A 21,153-nucleotide genomic window follows, 5' to 3' on the forward strand; every position below is an offset into this window, starting at 1 on the left:
TTCTGATCTTAGGTCTGATCTTAGGTCAGACCTCATCCAACATAATGATTTTCCTGTTCTGCCATAATGTTGGAAGATATCTGATACATTTTTGTTGTTGTTGTTCTACACAAGTCCTCAACTTGCTCGGGAATTGTGTAAACGAAGATATGTATAACAGGAACAGTTAATGTCTTCTAGGAAGGATTTTCCAAGTGTTCTGAAAAAAGAAGAAACTTTAGGAATGTGAATTATGTGAGCTGAAAATGATGTACCTCTTATTCCATGACAAGAGGTTAGTGACAGTGCTGAGTACATTCTTTGGCCCTCAAACACAGCTGATCACTGGTCATAGGAAAAACAGCCTTATAGTTTGAAAAAACTGACAGTTATTTCAGGTTGCACAAAGTTTATGGGAAGTGTCTGTAGAGCTGATCGGTACTGTGGATGTTGTGGATTTACAAGGAGATTCTACAAGGAAGTTCCACATGGTGGGAAAAAAATTATTCTCCTGGCTGATGAAAACTGTAGTTTTGAACAGCTACCTCCTTCACTTCTTGGATAGAAGGAGATTGGAGAAAAAGTGCAAGTATACCGTTCTTTATAGGAAAAATCTCATCACTTAATTTGTGAGCAATGTGAGGAATAGAAACTCATGGAAGAAGCAAAGACCATCATCATCTGACACTGAGGAAAGGCTAACTGGGAAGATGCATTTTGTAATGCAAAATGAAAAAAAGATCAACAAAGGAGTGCATGGTTTGAGCAGAAGAAATGAGAAAAGATAGAAGGAGAGAAATCATTTCTACTGTGAGACATGCAAGAGGAAGCCTGGACTTCATCCTGGAAATTGCTTTAAGAAGTATCACACTTAAAAAAATTATAAACAAAAATATAGAAAAACATGTTAATTTTATGTAACCTAAAATTGATAATAAAATCATCAGGTGAGTTTATGTTTTTCTCTTTTATAACCATAGAATAATTACAGGTAATCCACCAACCTCTTTCCCACCTAAAATAAATAAGAGCTGTAGAGTATGCAGGTGGCAGAAAAATTAAATTGGAAAATGTTCATCCAAAATTAAAAAAAAAAACAAAGTATATGCAAGACTCTTAACACATAAAAGTAGTAAACATTGCTGAGATCAATTTAAGAGGACCTATGTAAATAAACATATACCTGTTCATTGATTGGGTGTTTTAATATTTATTTTTATTTTTTATTTTTCTCTTTTTTTATACATTTATGAATTTATAGGGTACAATGTGCTGATTTCATACAGAATTAGCTTATATTTCACTGGTTAATATATACCTCATCTCGTTTACTTAATTATTGTGTTAAGACATTTATACTCTATACTTAATAGATCTGACATGTACCCTTGCAATATGCACCATAGGTGTGATCCCACCATTCACCCTCCTTCGATCTGACCTCCCTTTTCCCTCCCATCTCCCCATTTTCCCTCCTTCATCCTGGGCCATAATTGTGATCTATTCTTCATATGAAAATGTGAGTAATTGTAAATTGGTTTCATAATAGTACTGAGTACATTGGATATTTTTTCTTCCATTCTTGAGATACTTTACTAAGTAGGATCTGTTCTAGCTCCATCTATGTAAACATAAAAGAGGTAAAATCTCCATCTTTTTAAAAGGCTGCATAATATGCCATGGTATACATATACCCATTCATGGGTTGATGGGCACTTGGGCTTCTTCCATAACTTGGCTATTATGAATTGAGCTGCAATGAACAATCTGGTGCAAATATCTTTGTTATAAAGTGATTTTTGGTCTTTTGGATATACACCTAGTAGAGGAACTGCAGGATCAAATGGCAGCTGATTTGATCTTTTGAATTTTGTGGCCATGTTTCTTTTTGTTAAGTAGTCTGAGTGTTCTTAAAGTATACTTGTCTTACTTTTTGATCTAAAAATATCCTTATTTCTCCAACATTTTAAAGATAGGTATGTCCTCCAATCATGGTTCTATTAATCTAGAAATTACAACATATATTTACCAAAGTCTTATGGATCTTCATAAAATTAGAATTAGATATTTAGATATCTAGGTAATATTTTCAGGTAAAATACTTTTACCATGAACATCATCATACCAATATATTTGTGAAAAAGTTACACTGAAATAGATTAACCAAAACAATCTTAAGAAGAAATAATTAACCTGGATAGTTGTAGTAAAGAACTTGAATTGGTGATTTAAAATCTTTTGACAAAGCAAACTTCAGACTCAGATATTTGAGACAACAGTTGTATATGTAGAAAATCTGGAAGAATCTATTGATGAATTATTAAGTGTGTTTAGTAAGGTTATTAGACATATAATACATAAAAAATCATTACTATTCTCAAATGCCTGCAGTAAGCTATTAGGAAATGTAATTTTAAAATACATGCCATTTGTGTGAAAATGAAAATGCTAATTCTTTCCAAATTGATCTACATATTTAACTAAAATGTCATTGTAAATTTCTGTAGAATATAACAAGCTGATTTGAAAATTTATGTTGTATAAGAGCAAGAGGCCAATAATAACTAAGGCATTGTTTAAGAACAAGATAGAAAAATGTGCCCTAACAGATATAAAGATTGATTGTATAGCTAAGGTAACTAAGATAGTATGTCATTTTCACATATATAAAAATATGAAATTGTACCCCTATTCTATACACATATAACCATGTTTGAAAACATTGATAAATTTATATATACTGTAATTAATACTTTCTGATTATTTAGAAAGCAAAGAGATAGACCTTAAATTGAGAGAAATACCCACTAAACATATTTAAGGAGCATAGGATTAGAATCTATAATTAATATGGAAATCCTATAAATCATAAAAAAGATGAAACACCAATAGATAAATGTTTGAAAGACATTAACAGAGATTTCATAGAACAGAAAATGTGAATAACCAAACATATTACTTAGTTTTATGAAAAATCCGAATTAAATGACAAAACTTCAAATACTTCTGTTAGGACAATATATGTATTTTAGGAGATAAGACAGATTTTGTAAAAAGTAAAGCACATCTCACTATATGAAAATGGTAAGGAAAATGATCCAATCATAACTTCTACAAATAAGTAATCCTTTAAGATTTCCAGAACCAGCTTGGTGCCTATAGCTCAGTGGCTAGGGAGCCAGCCACACACTGGAGCTGGAAGGTTTGAATCTAGCCTGGGCCTGCCAAACAATAATGACAACTACAACCAAAAAATAGCCAGGCGCTGTGGTGGGTACCTGTAGTCCCAGCTGCTTGGCAGGCTGAGGCAAGAGAATAGCTTAAGCCCAAGCGTTTGAGGTTGAGGTGAGCCGTGACAGCACAGCACTCTACCAAGTGGGACAAAGTGAGACTCCGTCTAAAAAAAAAAAATTTCCAAACCACAAAATAAAAATGGAATATTTTCAGGTAATTCACAGCATTTACTAATATTCATGCTATTTTCCTTATTTAAAGGTCAGTAAATTAGAATTAGAACTAGAAAGTGCCCAACAAAATTTTGAAGAAATGACTGAGAACTATCAAAAAGAAATTAAGGACAAAAAAATATCAGAAGAAAATCTTTTGGGAGAGGTAAGAAAAACTATATGCCTTTGGAATTTATTATACTAAAGTTTTGTATTTTATTAGCATTTTAAGAAAAAGGTAATATTCTTAATTTTCAGTTATGATTATTAAGAAAATTTAGTAAATTTTCATTAGGAACAGTTATTAGTTTCTATAAAATGAAAAATATCCTTATATTTTTATATATATAAAATGAAAATATAAATGAAATAAAATGAAATGAAATAAATGAATGAAATAAAGTGAAAAATATCCTTATATTTGAGTATTGAGTAGTACATAATTATTTTCAAAGGATTAGGTGATTTTCGCAGTATTGTACTGTCATCTCCTTGATAGAACTCCCTAAAAGAAACCAAAAGAATAGTACATTTTCTGCTTGGTTTTGATAATTGCCTGGATTTGGAGCTTTACTTTTTATATAAGCAGAGCATATGATCTTTACATTTAAGTTAAATTTGTTTTTCGTGCATTAATTTTAAGAAACGCTTTGATAGGTTGAGAAAGCAAAAGTAATAGCTGATGAAGCAGTAAAATTACAGAAAGAAATTGATATACGATGCCAACATAAAATAGCTGAAATGGTAGCACTTATGGAAAAACATAAGGTAATTTATTTTCCTTTTTATATAATGAAAATTAATTGGAGACATATTTCTGTTAAAAATGGTGAAATCAATAGTATTCTGATCTGTAAGAGAAAATAATTTTCTGTGTAACAATGACTAATTACAGCTAAAATAACCCTTGATCCTCCATTTCTCTAAGTTCAGATCTTAACTATACAAAGTTGAGCCTGAATGGTTTTGGACTTTTTTTTTTTTCCTTAAGGAAATCACTGTAATCATCTGTGATGGATGGAAATACTCACTTTTTCTGGATTCTCCAAGTCTCTTAGTGCTTTCTACCTTACATTTATTTAAGTATTTACCTAAGATGATTAATACTTGTATCCTCTACGTGTATTTAACACATATTAGGCTAAGCCATTTTTTTTTTGGTTAAAGGAATAAATAAGATGAAAGGCTCATGTTGTGTATTTGAGTGTCCTTTATTTTTGAATTATTATTCTAGATCAGCAGTTCTCAACCTGTGGATTGCTACCCCTTTGTAACAATGAAAATACATCGTGGTTTTAGGAAGGTTGAGAACTACTGTTCGAGAGTAATCCTTTTCTTAGGAAATTTAGCCTCATTTCCCTTAAGATTTGGATAAGAGGTAGGATATATTTACCTATTCATTTTTAAAAATTGCTGCTGGAATATAACATTATTATAAGGTAACCAGTGAGGATTAAAAAATAATTTAAGTAACATTGTGAACTCATAGATTTAGACAAGTTTGGTATGTTTCAATCCAGAGTAGCTTTTATCATTATTGAAAACTCAAATTTTCCTACCTGTGGCTAGTGGGATTTTCACTTGACACTACGAGTCTTGGATAAAATAGATTAAGAGAATAACTTTCTGTTATGACAAAATATTCAAGGCTTCAAGGCTTATCTTGTATTTCCTGTAGCAGATTTGGAATCAGCCACTGTTCTGTAATTCCTTTTGTTTCTAGCATATTTTTTAAATAATAAAATTCAGTATTTCTGATTAAGAAGTTATTTTTTGTTCTAGTGTTATTTTTAATTCTTATTTATAAAATTATTATCTTGGAACAAGTGTTTTGATGCTTAGGTTGTTTGAATGCAAAGACTATAATTGAAAAAATTTTATACTCAGGGCGGCGCCTGTGGCTCAAGGAGTAGGGTGCCGGTCCCATATGCCGGAGGTGGTGGGTTCAAACCCAGCCCCGGCCAAAAAAAAAAAAAAAAAAAAAAATTTATACTCAAAGACATATTACAGAATTTGTAAACACCATTTTCTGAAAATAAGTTAAATATGTTAGGATGCCAATCTTATTAAAACATTTATTCAGTTTTAATATACCCAATAATGTTTTCTTTGTTTAATATAGCACCAGTATGATAAGATTGTTGAAGAAAGAGATTCAGAATTAGGATTTTATAAGAACAAAGAACAAGAACAGTCAGCAGTGAAAGCGTCTTTGGTGAGATATAGAACAATAGAAGTAAAGGCCAGTTTTCATATTGTCAGCATAGCTGGTGGTAAAGAGTAATTATTAAGGAAAACTGTAATTATTTAAGCTACAGAAACAAAGTCTTAAATCTGAAAGGGATCTTACTGATTTTCTAGTTAAGTGTTTTCCCAAGTTATTTCTTGAAATAGTAGATCAAACTCTTTTTTTCACGTGAAATGTTATAAACTCCAGTTAATAAATGAGCTTGGAGCTCTGATGGAGAATGGGAAAGGAGGGTGGTGTAAATTCGGAGAGTAGGTGAGTTATTTATAGTGTTAAATCTTTTGAGAAAATTGTAAAAACTTGTTTAAATGAAGTCTTTAGTTATGTTCAACTAACAGCCTCTGTATTTGTAGACTTTTAAAGTAGAGTGCATTTATTTCTCTACCAAACTGCATTTACTTGAGGCAATAGTTTATGTTTTCATTGTCTTGAAATCACTTACAAACATCCTATTTCTTTTTTTTTAGGAACTTGAACTAGCTAATATTGAAAATGAACTTTTGTCTGTTAAGAAGCAACTTGAAATAGAAAGAGAGGAAAAAGTAGGTTTTGTGGCATTACATATAAAATGATTATAAGGTTTAGGTGCAGTTCTGCATTTTTATAAATATCATATCAGAAAATAATTTGATAAATTATACTAACTGGGGATGAGAAAACTGTAGTTTTTTCCTGTAAGGTTTTTTCTAGTATGTAGTATTTAGAATATTTTCTCATTTAAATGCTTAACACGTGTATTTAGCACTTAAGTGCGAAGAGCATGTTTATGAATATGAATTCTTTTAAACATACTGTATTTGAGAAACATTATCTCACATTAAAAATGCTTACATATTTAGATTTTTAAAAGCTATTCCTTTTCAAGAAAAAATGGCCATCTGTAAAGTGTTTTGGAATTTACAAAGTGAATTGATTTACACTTTAAAATGACAAATACTATTTTATTTTTGTTTTCTGTATATGAGCATTGTGTTAAATACCCTACATACATCTAATTTAGTTCTTATGTTACCAGCCAATGAATAGGGTCACTGCATATGTGCATGGAAGTAACCCCATGGCACCAGCTTTTGAGAAAAGAAAGGGTTTATCATGGGTCTGCTGGCAAGGAAACAGGAGATAATGTAGGCATCTAAAGCGATAAATTTTCCTCTCACAACTGCTTTTGCTGTATCCCACAGGTTTTGGTAGCTTGTGTCTTCATTGTGGTTATGCTCAAGGAAGTTAATGATTTCCTTTTTTACGTCTTCCTGCACCCAACTGTCATTCAGCATAAGGTTGTTTAATTTCCATGCCTTTGTGTGGTTGAACATTTTTGTTGGAGTTGAGTTCTGCCTTTAGTGCCTTGTGGTATGAGAAGATAAAAGGTGAAATTTTAATTCTTTGATTCCGTTGAGGTTTGTTTTGTGTCCTAGGATATGATCAATTTTGGAGAATTCCATGGGCCAATGAGAAGAATGTATATTCTTTAGCTTTGGGATGGAGTGTTCTATCTGCATTCGTCAAGAACAGTTGTTCTAGGGCAGCGGTTCTCAACCTGTGGGTCGCAACTCCTTTGTAGCAAATACATTACAACATTAGGAAGGTTGAGAACCACTATTCTAGGGTCTCATTTAAGTCCCTTATATCTTTAATTTCTGTTTAGAGGATCTGTCCAGCTCTGTAAGAGGAGTGTTAAAGTCCCCTGTTTTTATGGTGTTACAGGATATCATGTTGCTCAGACTAATTAGGGTCTGTTTCAAGAATCTGGGAGCATTTAAGTTGGGTGCATAAATATTTAGAATTGAAATGTCTTCTTGTATTTTTCCCTTGACAAATATGAAGTGACCACCTTTATCTTTTTTGTTTTTAGTTGCTTTAAATCCACATGTATCTGAAAATAAGATTGCAACCTCTTTTCTTCTGAATTCCGTTTGTCTGAAAAATTGTCTTCCAACCCTTTACTATTGAGTTTTAATTTGTCTTTTAAGGCTAGGTGTGTTTCCTGCAGACAGAAAATGGATGGCTTGTGTTTTTTAATTCAGTCAGCCAATCTATGCCTCTTCAGTGGGGAATTCAAGCCATTAACATTTATTGAGATAATTGATAAGTGTGGTAGTGTTCTGTTCATCTTATTTTGTGAAAGTCCATTACTTAGTTTTGTCTTTTACATCATTGTGGAAGCTAGGTTCTATCCTTTAATTTCTAGGTGCTTACTTTTCTGGTGGTCCATTGTGATGGTCAGTGTGTAGAACAGGTTGAAGTATTTCCTATAGAGCTGGTCTTTTGGCAAATTTCCTCAATGTTTGCATATCAGTAAAAGAGTTTATTTCTCCATCAATTTTAAAGCTTAGCTTAGCAGGATATAGAGTTCTGGGCTGGAAATTGTTCTGTTTAAGTAGATTAAAGGTAGATGACCATTGTCTTCTGGCTTGAAAAATTCCATCAGAGAAGTCTGTGGTCACACTGATGGATTTGCCACTCTGGGTCAATTGATGCTTACTCCTGGCAGCTTGCAAAATCTTTTTTTTTTTTGTCTTGACTATGGACAGGTTTATCACAATGTGTCTTGGAGAAGCTCTATTTGAGTTCAGGCAACCTGGGGTCTGATATCCCTCTGAAAGCAGTGTGTCAGAATCTTTGGTGATATTTGGGAAATTTTCATTTATAATATTCTCTAGTATGTCTTCCATTCCTCTGGGGCATTCTTCTTCCTCTTCTGGGATACCTATAACTCGTATGTTTGAACACTTCATAAAATCCCATAATTCTGTCAGTGAACATTCTGCTTTCTCTTTCTTCTTCTCTGCCTCTTTAACTATATGAGCTATCTTAAGGGCTTTGTCCTCTACCTCTGAGATTCTTTCTTCTGCATGGTCTAATCTGTTATTGATACTTTCTATTGCATCTTTAAGTTCCCTATGACTGCTTCAGTTCCTTCAGCTCTGCTATGTCCTTTCTATATTCTTCATATTGTTCATCTCTTATTTGATTCTGTTTTTGGATTTCCTTTTGGCTATTTTCCTCTTTCTTAGCAATCTCGTTCATTGTTTTCATTATCTGCATTTTAAATTCCCCTTCTGTCATTTCTAATATTTCTTTATAAGTGGACACCTCTGTAGTAGCTACCTTATGGTCCCTTGGGGGTTTGCTCTGGACTGGTTTTTCATGTTGCCAGGATTTTTCTGCTGTTTCTTCCTCATGAGTGTTTTCTTTTATCTGTTTCCTTGCCCTGATTTTCCTTTCACTTCCTCTTGCTCTTTAAGTTATCATGCCTCTGGCGTAAGGTTTTCATGAGTCCAGTTCTCCACTGCTCTTGTCCTCCTGTTGGGGTCCAGAAGTCTCTCGCTATCTTCCTGTGTCCCCAAAGGGATGTTTCTGGGAAGATCCCACAAGCCAGAGATGCCTGGAGTCTTCTCTCCCAATCTCACCCTGTGGGGTTGCACTCGGCCTCCATCTTGCTCCACCCTCTCTGTATATTTTGTATATTTTGCTGATTTTCTGCCTAGTCATTCTATAGCTTGCTGAAAGTGGTGTGTTAAAGTTTCCAGCTATTACTTTAGATTTGTCTTTTTTCTTGGCTTGGCTATGTCAGTTTTTAAAATGTTTCATTGATGTAATTTACCTACCACAAATCACCTAAATTGTAAAATTCCATAGTTTTTAAATATAGTGACAGTTTTGCAACATAAGCTAATAAACCCATTAGCAGACACCCTCCTTCACCCCCAAATCTACCAGTCATAGGCAATTGGAAGGACTTTATGTAAAGATAGAGGGGTCAGTTCAATAAGCGAATATAAGAGTAGTAAATGTATATGCTCCCTACATTGCAGCATCCAAATATATATATAAAAAATATTAATGGATATAAAAGGAGGGAGACTCTATATACTGTGAGACTTAAACATACTATTTTCAGCAATGGATAGGTTATCCAGACAGAAAAATCAACAAATTAATGAGTTAAACTATACTCTAGACCAGTGATTTTTCAACTGGTGTGCTGAGAGAGGATCTTCAATGTGCTGTGAAAATTTTTAAAGATCATAAATTATTTTCAAAAGAACTTCAAAGCACATTAAGTGTACATATAAAAATTAAAACTTTTATATCATAATAATAAATGTTTTATTATTATAATACTGGCTTATTTCTAAAGTGAGTGGGATGTAGATGTGAAAAAGATTTTGTGACATGTCCATAGAAGGTGTGATCTTATAAGGATTTGCTGATGAACACCAACATATGTTGGATTATATAGTAATTCTACCATTAATTTTTTTGTTCCTTTTTTTTTTTTTTTTTGGTTTTTGGCCGGGGCTGGGTTTGAACCCGCCACCTCTGGCATATGGGACCGGCGCCCTACCCCTTGAGCTACAGGCGCCACCCTACCATTAATTTTTTTTAAGAAGCTTCATACTGTTTGGCATAACAACCTCACCAACAGAGCACAAGAGTTCTAATTTTTCCACATCCTTGTCAGCACTTGTTATTTTATGTTCTTCTGATAGTAACCCATGTGTGTAAGGCGATGTCTCATTATGGTGATGATTTGCATTTCTCTTATGATTAGCAATGTTAAGCATCTTTTAATATGATTTTTGGCCATTTGTATATCTCCTTTGAAGATATCTTGAAAGATACCTTCTTTGAATTGATTATTCAAGTCCTTTGCCCATTTTTTAATTGCATTAAATAATTTTAGTAGTTTTTGTCAAGTTGTAGGAGTGGCTTGTAGATTCTGAATATTGACATCTTGTTAATAAGATACGTATTTGGATAATGTTTTTGTAATATTATTTTTCATTGCATATTAATTTTTTTCTTTAATATGTGTGTGTCTAACTTTGGTTGATTTAGAAGGTGTATATGGTCTTTTTAATTTCAGGTTAATATGAGGATACATACAACTAGTTTTCATTATTTGTGTTTAAGAGGTAAAGTCCAAGTCTGAGTTGTAATTGAATCCTTCATCCAGGAAGTGTGCTGTATACTCCTACAATGTACCAAATAAGTGGGAACTTACCAAGTCCCCTCCTCCCCTTCCTGAATTCAATTGTGTCCTCTTATGTGGGCCTGTAATTGCTGATCTACCATTTTTAGATTAGTACTGAGTACATGGAATGCTTGGTTTTCCATTCTTGAGATCCTTTACTTAGGAGAATGTTCTCTAAATCCATCCAAGTAAATACAAAAGATGCAGAGTCTCCATCTTTTTTATGGCCGAATAGTATTCTACGGTATACATATACCACAGTTTATTCATTCATGGATTGACAGCCACTGGGTTGTTTACACATCTTTGCAATTGTGTGTGGTGTTTCTATAAACATTCTAGTGCAAATGTTCTTATGGTAAATTATTTTTTTTCTTTTGGGTAGATACCTATTAATGGGATTTCAGAATCAAATGGAAGGTCTACTTTTAGTTATTTGAGGAGTCTCCATACTACTTTCCAAAAAGGCTATATTAGTTTGCAATCCAGGCAGCAAGGCATGAGTGTACTGCTTCCCCCATACTGACACTAGCATCTGCAGCTTTGGTACCTTGTGATATGGGCTATTCTCGGGTTAGGTAATATCTCAAAGTGGTTTTGATTTGCATTTCTCTGATGATTAGGGACAATGAGCGTTTTTTTCTGTTCTTTTTTTTTGGCCGGGGCTGGGTTTGAACTCGCCACCTCCGGCATATGAGACCAGTGCCTTACTCCTTGAGCCACAGGTGCCGCCCTTTTTCTGTTTTTGTTGGTCATTATGCTTTCTTCATAGGGATGATGCTTGCCCATTGATTGGTGGAGTTGTTTGCTCTGTTCTTGTTGATTTGCTTGAGTTCTTTGTAGATTCTAGTCACTCCTCTGTTGTCCAGTTTGTAACATGCCAATACTTTCTTCCATTCTTAAAGTTGTCTATTTTCTTTGTTGATATTGTTCTTAATTGTGAAGATGCTTTTTAACTTAATCAGGTCCTATTTTCTTATTTTTGTTCTTGCTGCAGTTGCCATGGGGTCTTCTTTATGAATTCTTTTCCAAGCCAAATATTGTTAAGAGTTTTCCCTTACTTTCCCATAGGGTTTTTATCATTTCATTTCTTAGATTTAAATCTTTTATCCAGAATGAGTTAATTTTTGTAAGTGTTGAGAGGTGACGGTCCAATTTTAGTGTTTTACATGTGCCTAACCAGTTCTCCCAGCACCATTTGTTAAATAGGCATTCTTTTCCTCGGTGTATGCTTTTGTTTTATCAAAGAGCAGATGGTGATATGAGGCTAGTTTCCTTTCTAGGTTCTCTATTCTGTTTTATAGATCTACTGGCATAAAAGAATGCCGGTACCATGCTGTTTTGATCACTATAGACTTGTTGTATAACCTGAAGTCTGGTAATATGATACATCAGATTTGTTTTCATGTCATGGAATTGCTTTGGCAATTCAGGGATTTTTCTGGTTCCATATGAATTGAAGAACTATTTTTTTTCCAAGTTCTTTAAAGTATGATGGCAGTGTTTTAATGAGAATTGCATTAAATCTGTAGATCAGTTTGTGTAGAGATATTTTAATGATAACATTGTTCCCTAGCCATGAGCATGGTATATTCTGTTTGTTAACATCTTTTGCTATATCTTTTCTCAGAGTTTCATAGTTCTCTCTGTAGACATCCTTTACATCCTTTCTTGAGTATATTCCAAGGTACTTCATTTTCGTGAAGGTTACCAAGAAGTGTATTGTGACTTTGATTTGGTTCTCAGCTTGACTGTTGTTGGCATATATGAAGGCTACTGATTTATGCACATTGATTTTATATCCCAAGACATTATAGTATCTCCTGAACACTTCCAGGAGTCTTGTGGTTGGCTCTCTGGGGTTTTCTAAGTACAAGATTATATCATCAGCAAAGACCAAAAGTTTGATGTCTTCTGTCCCCATTTGGATACTCTTGATCTCTTTCTTTTTGCCTGATTGTCTTGGCTAGGACTTCCAGAACTATGTTGAATAGTAGTGGTTAGAGTGGACATCCTTATCTGGTTCCAGTTCTAAGTGGAAATGTTTTCAGTTTTTCCCCATTCAGTATATTGGCTGTGCATGTGTTGTAGATGGCCTCTATCAGTTTAAGAAATGTCCCATCTATGCCTCTTTTCTTGTGTTTTTATCAGAAAAGAATGCTGAATTTAGTTGAATGCTTTTTCTGTATGTATTGAGAGGATTATATAGTCTTTGGCTTTGGCTTTGGCTTTGCCTCTATGTAGTGAATTAACATTTATTGATTTGTGTATGTTGAATAGCCTTGCATCCCTGGGATTAAGCCCACGTGATCATGATGTATTATTTTTTTGATGTGTAGCCGAATTCTATTTGCTAGGATTTTATTGAGTATTTTTGCATTAATATTTGTTAATGATATTGGTCTGTAATTTCTTTTTTTTTTGTTAGGTTCTTTCCTGGGTTTGGTATCAGGGTAGTATTTGCTTCACAGAAAAAGTTGAGGAGGGTTCCCTCCTTCTCAGAGTTTTGGAAAGATTCTGCAATATAGGTTAGGTACAAGCTCTTCTTTGAAAGTTTGATAGAATTCTGGTGTAAAACCATCTGATCCAGGACTTTTTTTGTTCGAAGCTTTTTTTTGTTGTTGTAATTTTGGTACTTGATATTGGTCTGTTCAAGAGTTCTATTTCTTCCTGGCTAGGTCTACGGAGGTAGTGTGATTCCAGATATTGGTCCATTTCCTTCATGTTTTCAAATTTCTGGGTGTAGTTTTTTTTTTTTTTTTGGTATTATTCAGTGGTGATCATTTCTATCTTGGTAGTATCTGTTATTTCCCCCTTTTTTGTTTTTGGTTGAGGTTATTAGAGATTTTACTTTTCTGTTTCAAGGTAATCTGGCCAAAGTTTATTGATTTTATTTATCTTTTCAAAGAACCAACTTTTTGTTTCATTAATCTTCCAAATCTTTTTTGTTGTTGTTCTTCATTTCATTTAGTTCTTATCTAATTTTGGTTATTTTTTTTCTTCTCCTGGGTTTGGGGTTAGATTACTCTTCCTTTTCCAGTTCTGTGAGATGATTCATTAGGTTGTTGATTTTGCACTCTTTCTGTTCTTTTGGATGTGAGTATTGCAATAAAAGTCACTCTTGGGACTGCTTTTGTAGTTATTTGGCTCTGGGCTCCTTTGGATCTGGAATGCTACATAACTGTCCTGTCCTCTGTTTCTTCATCCTCAGAGTTCTTCTCAGTGGATCAGTGAATGCTTCTGTTAGCTCTCCCTGTGATTTACTTCCCAACTTCAATTGCTCATAATTCACTTAGTAATTATCTTCCTCTTTATAGCTGGAACAGTCTGTTGAGAGCTGCCTCTAGTTGGCCATCTTCTACATTAAACCTGGAATCCCCATTTTTACCTTTAAGTCCTTTGGCATGAGGAAATTGTTGCTAGATGTTAGTCTTAACTAGATTGGATTTATAGAATTATGATAAATCACCTTCTTTACATCTTTAATAGTTTGATGGGCCTTAATCTCTGCCTAGTGATAGGAAATTTGTTTCTTAACTATCTTGATGTGTAAGAAGAATTTCAAAGACATTAACATCTCTCACTCTGATCAGAATCTATGTGGGGATTATACCTCTTAGTGAATTTATCTATTTAAACCATATGCTTAGGATCTAAAGAAATGACTACAAGATAGGTTTGTGATTCCAGGGGCTCACCATGAGGTGGGCTCAGATTAAATTCCATTTATCATCCAACCCTGATAGCTTGCACTCTGACTATGAGAAAGTGACATTATCGATCCATAAGAATTAGTGTTAGTCAATGTCCAATTACCCGTAAGTCTTAAAATTTTCATCTTTAGTGGACAAGATAGTTAGGAAGGATGCAGTATGTATTTGTGATATCATTGTAGAAGCTTTCCACAGGAGTCTCAGGTTTCCTTTTATTCAGAGGGCTCTAAGCTGATAAATTTACCTAGGTCTGAAATTTGGTCACAAGGCTATCATTCTCTACTTCAATGGCTCAAGTCACTCTTCTGTTTTTCCAGGCCCTTTTTATAGGGATCCTTAATAGATTTACCCATCTCTTTGGTCTTCAGGAACCCATGATCATTTAACCATTATCAAAGATATATATTTATGTATGAACTAATTCATACCTTGGAAATTTGTGCTGTACCTAGTACAGAACAGAATGTACTAAGATCTCTAGAACAGCAAAGCCAGAATTGTAGTGACAGTGCAATTATGGAAGGTGCTTTCTTCCTTCTGTCCTTCAGGATCCAAGATATGTATTCTAACTGAATATTGAATATGAGAGTCAATGAAATATTTCTAGTTTAGAGAATATACTTCATCCTAGAAGACAGCATTAAAGCTCCTTAGAATATACTCCAGTTGTCACTCTAACTGAAGGACAACCATTGTTAGGTGATAGAGTGCCTAATAACAATACCATTACATCAGGTTACCACCACTTCTTTTATGGTGAAGTGAGTTATCTGGTGAGGAGCAGTACTATGAGAGATAACCATGGTGCACATTAGGCATTCAGTGACAATAAATATTGGTGTAGGCATCATGGGCAGGAAAGGCAAGTTTGATTGCCTGACGTTCTGAGCACACTTTCCCTTCTTTGAGATCTTTAAAGCTCCCTGGGGCTACAGACAATTCCATTGTTCAGATGGCTATCGTATTAAAGGCGTGCAACATACTCATTTTTATAGGCCAGGCTAAAGTTTTCTTTTTCCTTCTGAATAAATTCTGTGTATTTGTATATTACACTTTCCGCTCTGACTACCACTCTTTCTATTTTTATCTTGTCTATTTCTATGCAAACATCCTGTACTTTCAGCAAAAGCTATGTATTACTCTTAATTATTGTGTACTTTTCTGTATTCATGTGATTATTTTTGCTTTTCAGATTTTTCTTTTTTATCTTTCTCTTTTATCTCACGCCAAAAGCTTGTTCATTATTCAAAATTCAATTGAAACACACCTTTTTTAAACATACAGGAAAAAAGCTTAAAAAGCTTTAAAAGCTCATAGTATTTTAAATCTCTTAATAACTCTACCCAGTTAAGTTACATGTGTATATCTCTTATTCTATAATCTTGTCCATCTACTTCATTTTATAAATAAGAAAGTTGAGATTCAATTTTAAAAGATTCATTCAAGATTCCACAGATAAACACTAGAGATACATCAGAATAAGAAAAGATAATAAATACCAAATAGTACCTCTGTAGAAAGGAACTAACTTATTTTTCTTTTTATTGTTTTATCAGATTGAGAGGTTAGTCTTCTTTCTTTGTTAATACTCTTAGGAAAGATTTTGATAAGAACATTCATTTGCAACAATAGTGATAATTATGTTGTATATACTTGATATTCATTTTTAATAGGAAAAACTCAAAACAGCGGCAGAAGAAAACATACTTAGTCTTAAAGAAAAAAAAGACAAGGTAAGGGAATACAATTTTTATAGTTGTTTTAATAACATTCATTTTTTAACATCTTAGAAATAATTTTTATGAGTTGGAAAATAACATTTTGTGTATATCATACAATTTTATTTCCTAAATTGTTTCTTGCTATAATGTAAATCATTAACTAAAAATTTCAAAATAATTGTCATGTTGAGAAGACTTTAATTTTTTTATAATCCTAATTGCAGTATTATCTTAAATTATTTAGGTAATTCTGTGTTTCTCTCTTAAAAAACTTATAATGTTAGAGGCAAAATATTTTCATAAAGATTCTAAAGCTTCAATTTTGATTATGTCTAATTTGAGATTTTGAAGGGGCTTGATAAATGACATTGTTTTCTTCACTTAAGTTCTGAACCATCTGAGAAAGACAGAAAAGAAACAGTATCATAATTATTGGTAACAATATTGGCTTCTATTTGAAGGCAAGAGGACCTTTTAATCCTGAAATCCAAAATTAAACAGATTAACTTACTTCTTCACAGGTAGAGCTTGACTAGGGCAGGTTTACCCATTTGATGACCTGCTTTAGTAAAACTTGTGTCTTAAAAGAGCAGAGGATGAATGTGTCGTTTATCTGGTTCTCAAGAAGGAGTAAGGAAGGGTCTGTATGTGTCAGTTTCTCCTTTTCTTCTAATTCACCAATCACATTAAATCATTACTCCCCCCCCACTGAAGCAGAGAGTGGGTAGCAACATTACCTCAGGGTGCCCCTTACATGTCGGAGGAAGCACTAGTTATGGGGAAGAAGAGTACTCAGCCTTTAACCTATTTGGTAATGTAGAATTGTTGCAGAATTTGATTTAACTAATTTTTGGTTAAAATGATTAAGTATTTTCTTTATACACAATGATGTAGTCTCATAAGTCCCCACAGAGATAGCTGTGATTATAAATTGAAAATGACAATCAGAATAATTTGGGGAAAGTTCAGTTGTAAAGTTTAGACAGTTCTACAATTTTGTTAAATTTAGGTTGAAAGAAAAGAAGGAAATAAAATATTGAACCTGTGAATGAATACTGAGTGCTTCAGATGTTCTAGACACTTGAAAACATTATACTTGGATTAATACAATTAGCCAGTATGGTTCGATATAGTCTTAAGGAAGTATCTAATGAAGATGAGCAAGTTTGTTAATCTCTAATATTTTTTTGAAATACAGAATATGTTCATATTAAGAAAGTATATATCACAATCTTATAGAGATGCTTTTGATTCTTATATACTTCTTAATATTTGTATCTGTAATTAAATAGATTAGTAAATTCCATGTGTTTTATCTGGGGGTCTAGATATATATGTTACAAAGTGAAAAAAATGATAAATGAAGTGAAGAAATTTAACTAGGTCTTGCTACACTTCGCTCCAACACTACTGAAATATGTGTACTAGCCTTATAAGTAATAATCATTAAAGTTACCAAGTATTTCTGAGTTTGGGCACATTGCTTAACTTCTTCATGCCTTAGTTTTCTTATCTATAAAAAAATAATAATAATAGCTTCCTCAAGTTTTGAGGATTAAATGAGATGGTATCTGTAAAGCATTTAAAATAATACTTGACAGTAAATGCCATTTAAGTGTTTGTTTAAAAAATACAACAAATAACATTGTGAATATTTGGTATATATGCATTAATGGAAAAGTAACATTCAAAAAAGAATATAACTTGCAAGGAAGTACGTAGTTTCCATCATGTATTCTGAAGAGGGATAGCTTGGTATTCTTGACCATTTTCTTTTAGGCAGCTGGAAAATGTCAGTTAACAGTCATGGCCACAAGGTGGTGCAGTAAGTTTAAATTGCCATTCTCAGGCCTATGGGGAGGAAAGATTTGTCCACGAAAGCAGTTAACTTTTGGAGATTACAAGAGGGTGACCCCTGATGAATTGAGGGAGCAAAAAAAATTTGCTTTCATTAAAATTGTGTCATCAACTATTATATAGAAACATGTAGAAAAATAAAATAAAAATTAAACTCTGTGAAAATTTGCTATCAAAATTCATAGCTGTTGGAAAAAGGATTATGAAATGACACATCATCTCTTTAGCTCCGGATCATCTCATTAGCTGCTTGATTTTATAGATGGATACATTTAAGCCCGGAGATACTTGGAGATTTAGTAAAAAATCACCTGGCAAGATAGTAAAATATTCAGGAGAAAAGAACATACTTTGTACTTGTCTCCCAGTTAATATTTTTTATAGTACATGCAATTGCCTCTTTATGTTATACCCTTTACCTGCCTAATTTAAACTCATTGCATGTTCAGCCACCAAGTTTTTGAAGTATTGTCACTGGATCCCTCATTATTTGATGCTCCATTGTTTCATATGAGTGATTGCCTTGATTGTATTCATGGAGATGGTGGTCACCAATGGAAATGTTAAGATGGGAAGTGATGAGCGTGAGTTTCATCTATGATCACACTAAAGAAACTATTTATTAGCTTTGACTAGAATTCTAGGCCAGGTGCTAAAAGAAGCTGGATATATGTACAAAGGTAGAATGAAAGAGAACTGAGGAAATTGAGTGGAAATAATGTCCAAATATTTAAAGTAAATTCGCAATTTATTTACTTTTAGAATTGAAGCAAATAGCTATTTCATGATTTTTTTTTCCTGAAAATTTCTCTTTCTTTATATTTTTTCATAATTTTCCCCCCCTATTTTTGGAAGCAAACAGGAAAAAGATGGTGGATAGGAAAAGGCTAATATTTTATTGGTGAGAAAGAGGACACATCAATCAGTGTATGAAAGAAACTGAATGAAAATGAAAATAAATTGCCCTCTTGCTTAATCTGTGGAATGAACCACAGATTAAGGCTTTTTGTAGGAACAGAGAATCATTTTTTAGAGAATCCTTAACTGTTGGTCAAATAGAGAGTTGAGATATCTTACTTCTTTTCCTAGCAACTCTGTGAAGATGAAGAGGGGCAGATACCTCATTTTCACCTTAAAAGGGGAAGTAAAGTAACAAAGAAGGTTAATGTAATTTAAAACTATAAAATAATAATAGCAACCCAAATTAATCTAATCAATAATGAATTGAGAGTAAGTTCTAGTTTAATTTAGTTCAGTATTCTACTAGTTCCTGTGTTTTGAAGAAATAAATTATCAAAATGATATTTAATGATGGTTTTCTTCACTTTTGTTATTCAATGCAGAAAACACAGACGTCTTTGTTGGAAACACCTGAAACTAGTTATCAGAAATTTGATTCTAAAGCAGCTTCTTCACAAAATTTATCTCAAAATTTCACAACAGCTGATCATGGCAAATCCAAAGATAAAAGAGACTATCTATGGACATATGCCAAAAGTTCTTTATCTACACCAGTACCAAAGGTTGGTGTCTAAAATTTCCAAGATAGTAATTTTTAATAAAAAGAAAAGGGTTCTGGTATCACCATTATATCTGGTATCTCTCTCTCTCTCTCTGTCTTTTTCTCTCTTCCCCAGACACACACACACATACAAAACTACTTTCTTGAAAATTTCAACATTTTTGTGGTATCAGCATGAAATGGTTTTTTATTTTTTCTATAATTGCATACAAATTAATGGCATCTTGGGCATATTCTATAACTTGCTAGTCATTCGTCAACATTTTAATAAGTCCTGGAAAAGGATCTGGCCTTAATCATAGGTAATTTTCTCTAAAATATGGATTATTAGTACTCTTCCTCACAGCTTTGTGTCCTAGTTGAAAATTCCAGAGCAAAAGGAAGAGTGACGTTCACATCTTGACACATATACACACAATATTCAATGCCTTTTGAAAATTATGAAAATTAGTGAACTAGTAGGCCATTAAATATGAAGTGTCTGATTTTGAATCAAAAGTTTAGTTTATTATATTTCAAGTAATAAGCAGTACAGTTAATGGAAGTGTATGCCTAAATTTATCAATACAATTTTGCCATCTTAACAGTAGATTAGGGAGGCTTAAAATACAGAATATTACTATTATCTCTTGTTCCACCTTCCAATTACTAGTCCCTCCACAAAGGCCAATTACTGTCTTAATTTCTAATATTAGATTTACCTGTTTCTGTATTTTCTACAAAGGGAATCATACAGTATATATTCTTTCTGTCTGGCCTTCTTTCATTTAATATTATGTTTTGGGAGCTCACCCATATTGTCGCTTGAAGTTGCAGACTGTTTTTATTTCTTTATAGTATTCTATTGTGTGATTATACCACATTTTATTGATCTATTCTATAGCTAATAGATATTTAAGTAGTTTTCAGATTGGGCTTTTATGAATAGTGGTGTTACAAAAATTCTAGTACTGACATGTATACATTTTGGTTGAGTACGTGCCTAAGATGGAAGTTGGCAGGTTATATGTATTTTCCATTAAACTGCCAGTTTTTATTTTTCTTCTGTGTGTGTGTATATTTTAGGGATTGCACCAATTTACATCAGAGCCTGCAGTGAATGAGAGTTCTAGTTGCTCCACGTCCTTACTACCACATGATATTTTTTATCTGTTTTATCTTAGCCATTCTAGTAGGTATGGTGACCTTATTTTTTCTGAAGAAATTTTTTACTTTGTAATTAACTTTTGATTTACAGAAAAGTGGCAAAGGTAATATAGAGAATTCCTGAATATCCCTCACTCAGTTTCTCCATTATTAACATTTTATGTTATTGCGGTACATTTGCCAAAACTGAGAAACTTACACTAATACGTTACTATTAACTTAACTTTAGACCTTATTTGTATTTCATAGTTTTTCCGTTAAAGTTTTCTTTTTGTTTAGGGATCCAACTTAGGCCACCAAATCACATTTAATTTTCATGTTTCCTTATCCTGGATCTTAATTTTTAATGATGGCATTTCAAACTATACATTTCCCTTTAACCATTGATTGAACTGCATCCCATAAATTTTGATATGGCATATTTTCATTTTTGTATGTCTCAGAGTACTTTCTAATTTCCTTATGATTTATTCCTTTACCTATTGGTTATATAGAAGTGTTTTGTTGAGCCCCTATAGTGGATTTTTCATTTCAGTTATTGTA

General features: G+C 33.0%; 1 protein-coding gene across 1 annotated transcript in view; it reads left to right on the forward strand.

Moving 5' to 3' along the window:
- SYCP1 (synaptonemal complex protein 1) overlaps nucleotides 1-21,153 on the forward strand; it is a 128,734-nt gene that overhangs the window by 87,077 nt on the left and 20,504 nt on the right. Inside the window, exons 23-28 of the mRNA XM_053591310.1 lie at nucleotides 3,475-3,591; nucleotides 4,083-4,193; nucleotides 5,548-5,640; nucleotides 6,141-6,215; nucleotides 16,038-16,097; nucleotides 19,286-19,465. Of these exons, the coding sequence (XP_053447285.1) occupies nucleotides 3,475-3,591; nucleotides 4,083-4,193; nucleotides 5,548-5,640; nucleotides 6,141-6,215; nucleotides 16,038-16,097; nucleotides 19,286-19,465 (636 nt within the window). The remainder of the gene's footprint in view (nucleotides 1-3,474; nucleotides 3,592-4,082; nucleotides 4,194-5,547; nucleotides 5,641-6,140; nucleotides 6,216-16,037; nucleotides 16,098-19,285; nucleotides 19,466-21,153) is intronic.

Source organism: Nycticebus coucang, chromosome 5, assembly GCF_027406575.1.
Source record: "Nycticebus coucang isolate mNycCou1 chromosome 5, mNycCou1.pri, whole genome shotgun sequence".
NCBI lineage: Eukaryota > Metazoa > Chordata > Mammalia > Primates > Lorisidae > Nycticebus > Nycticebus coucang.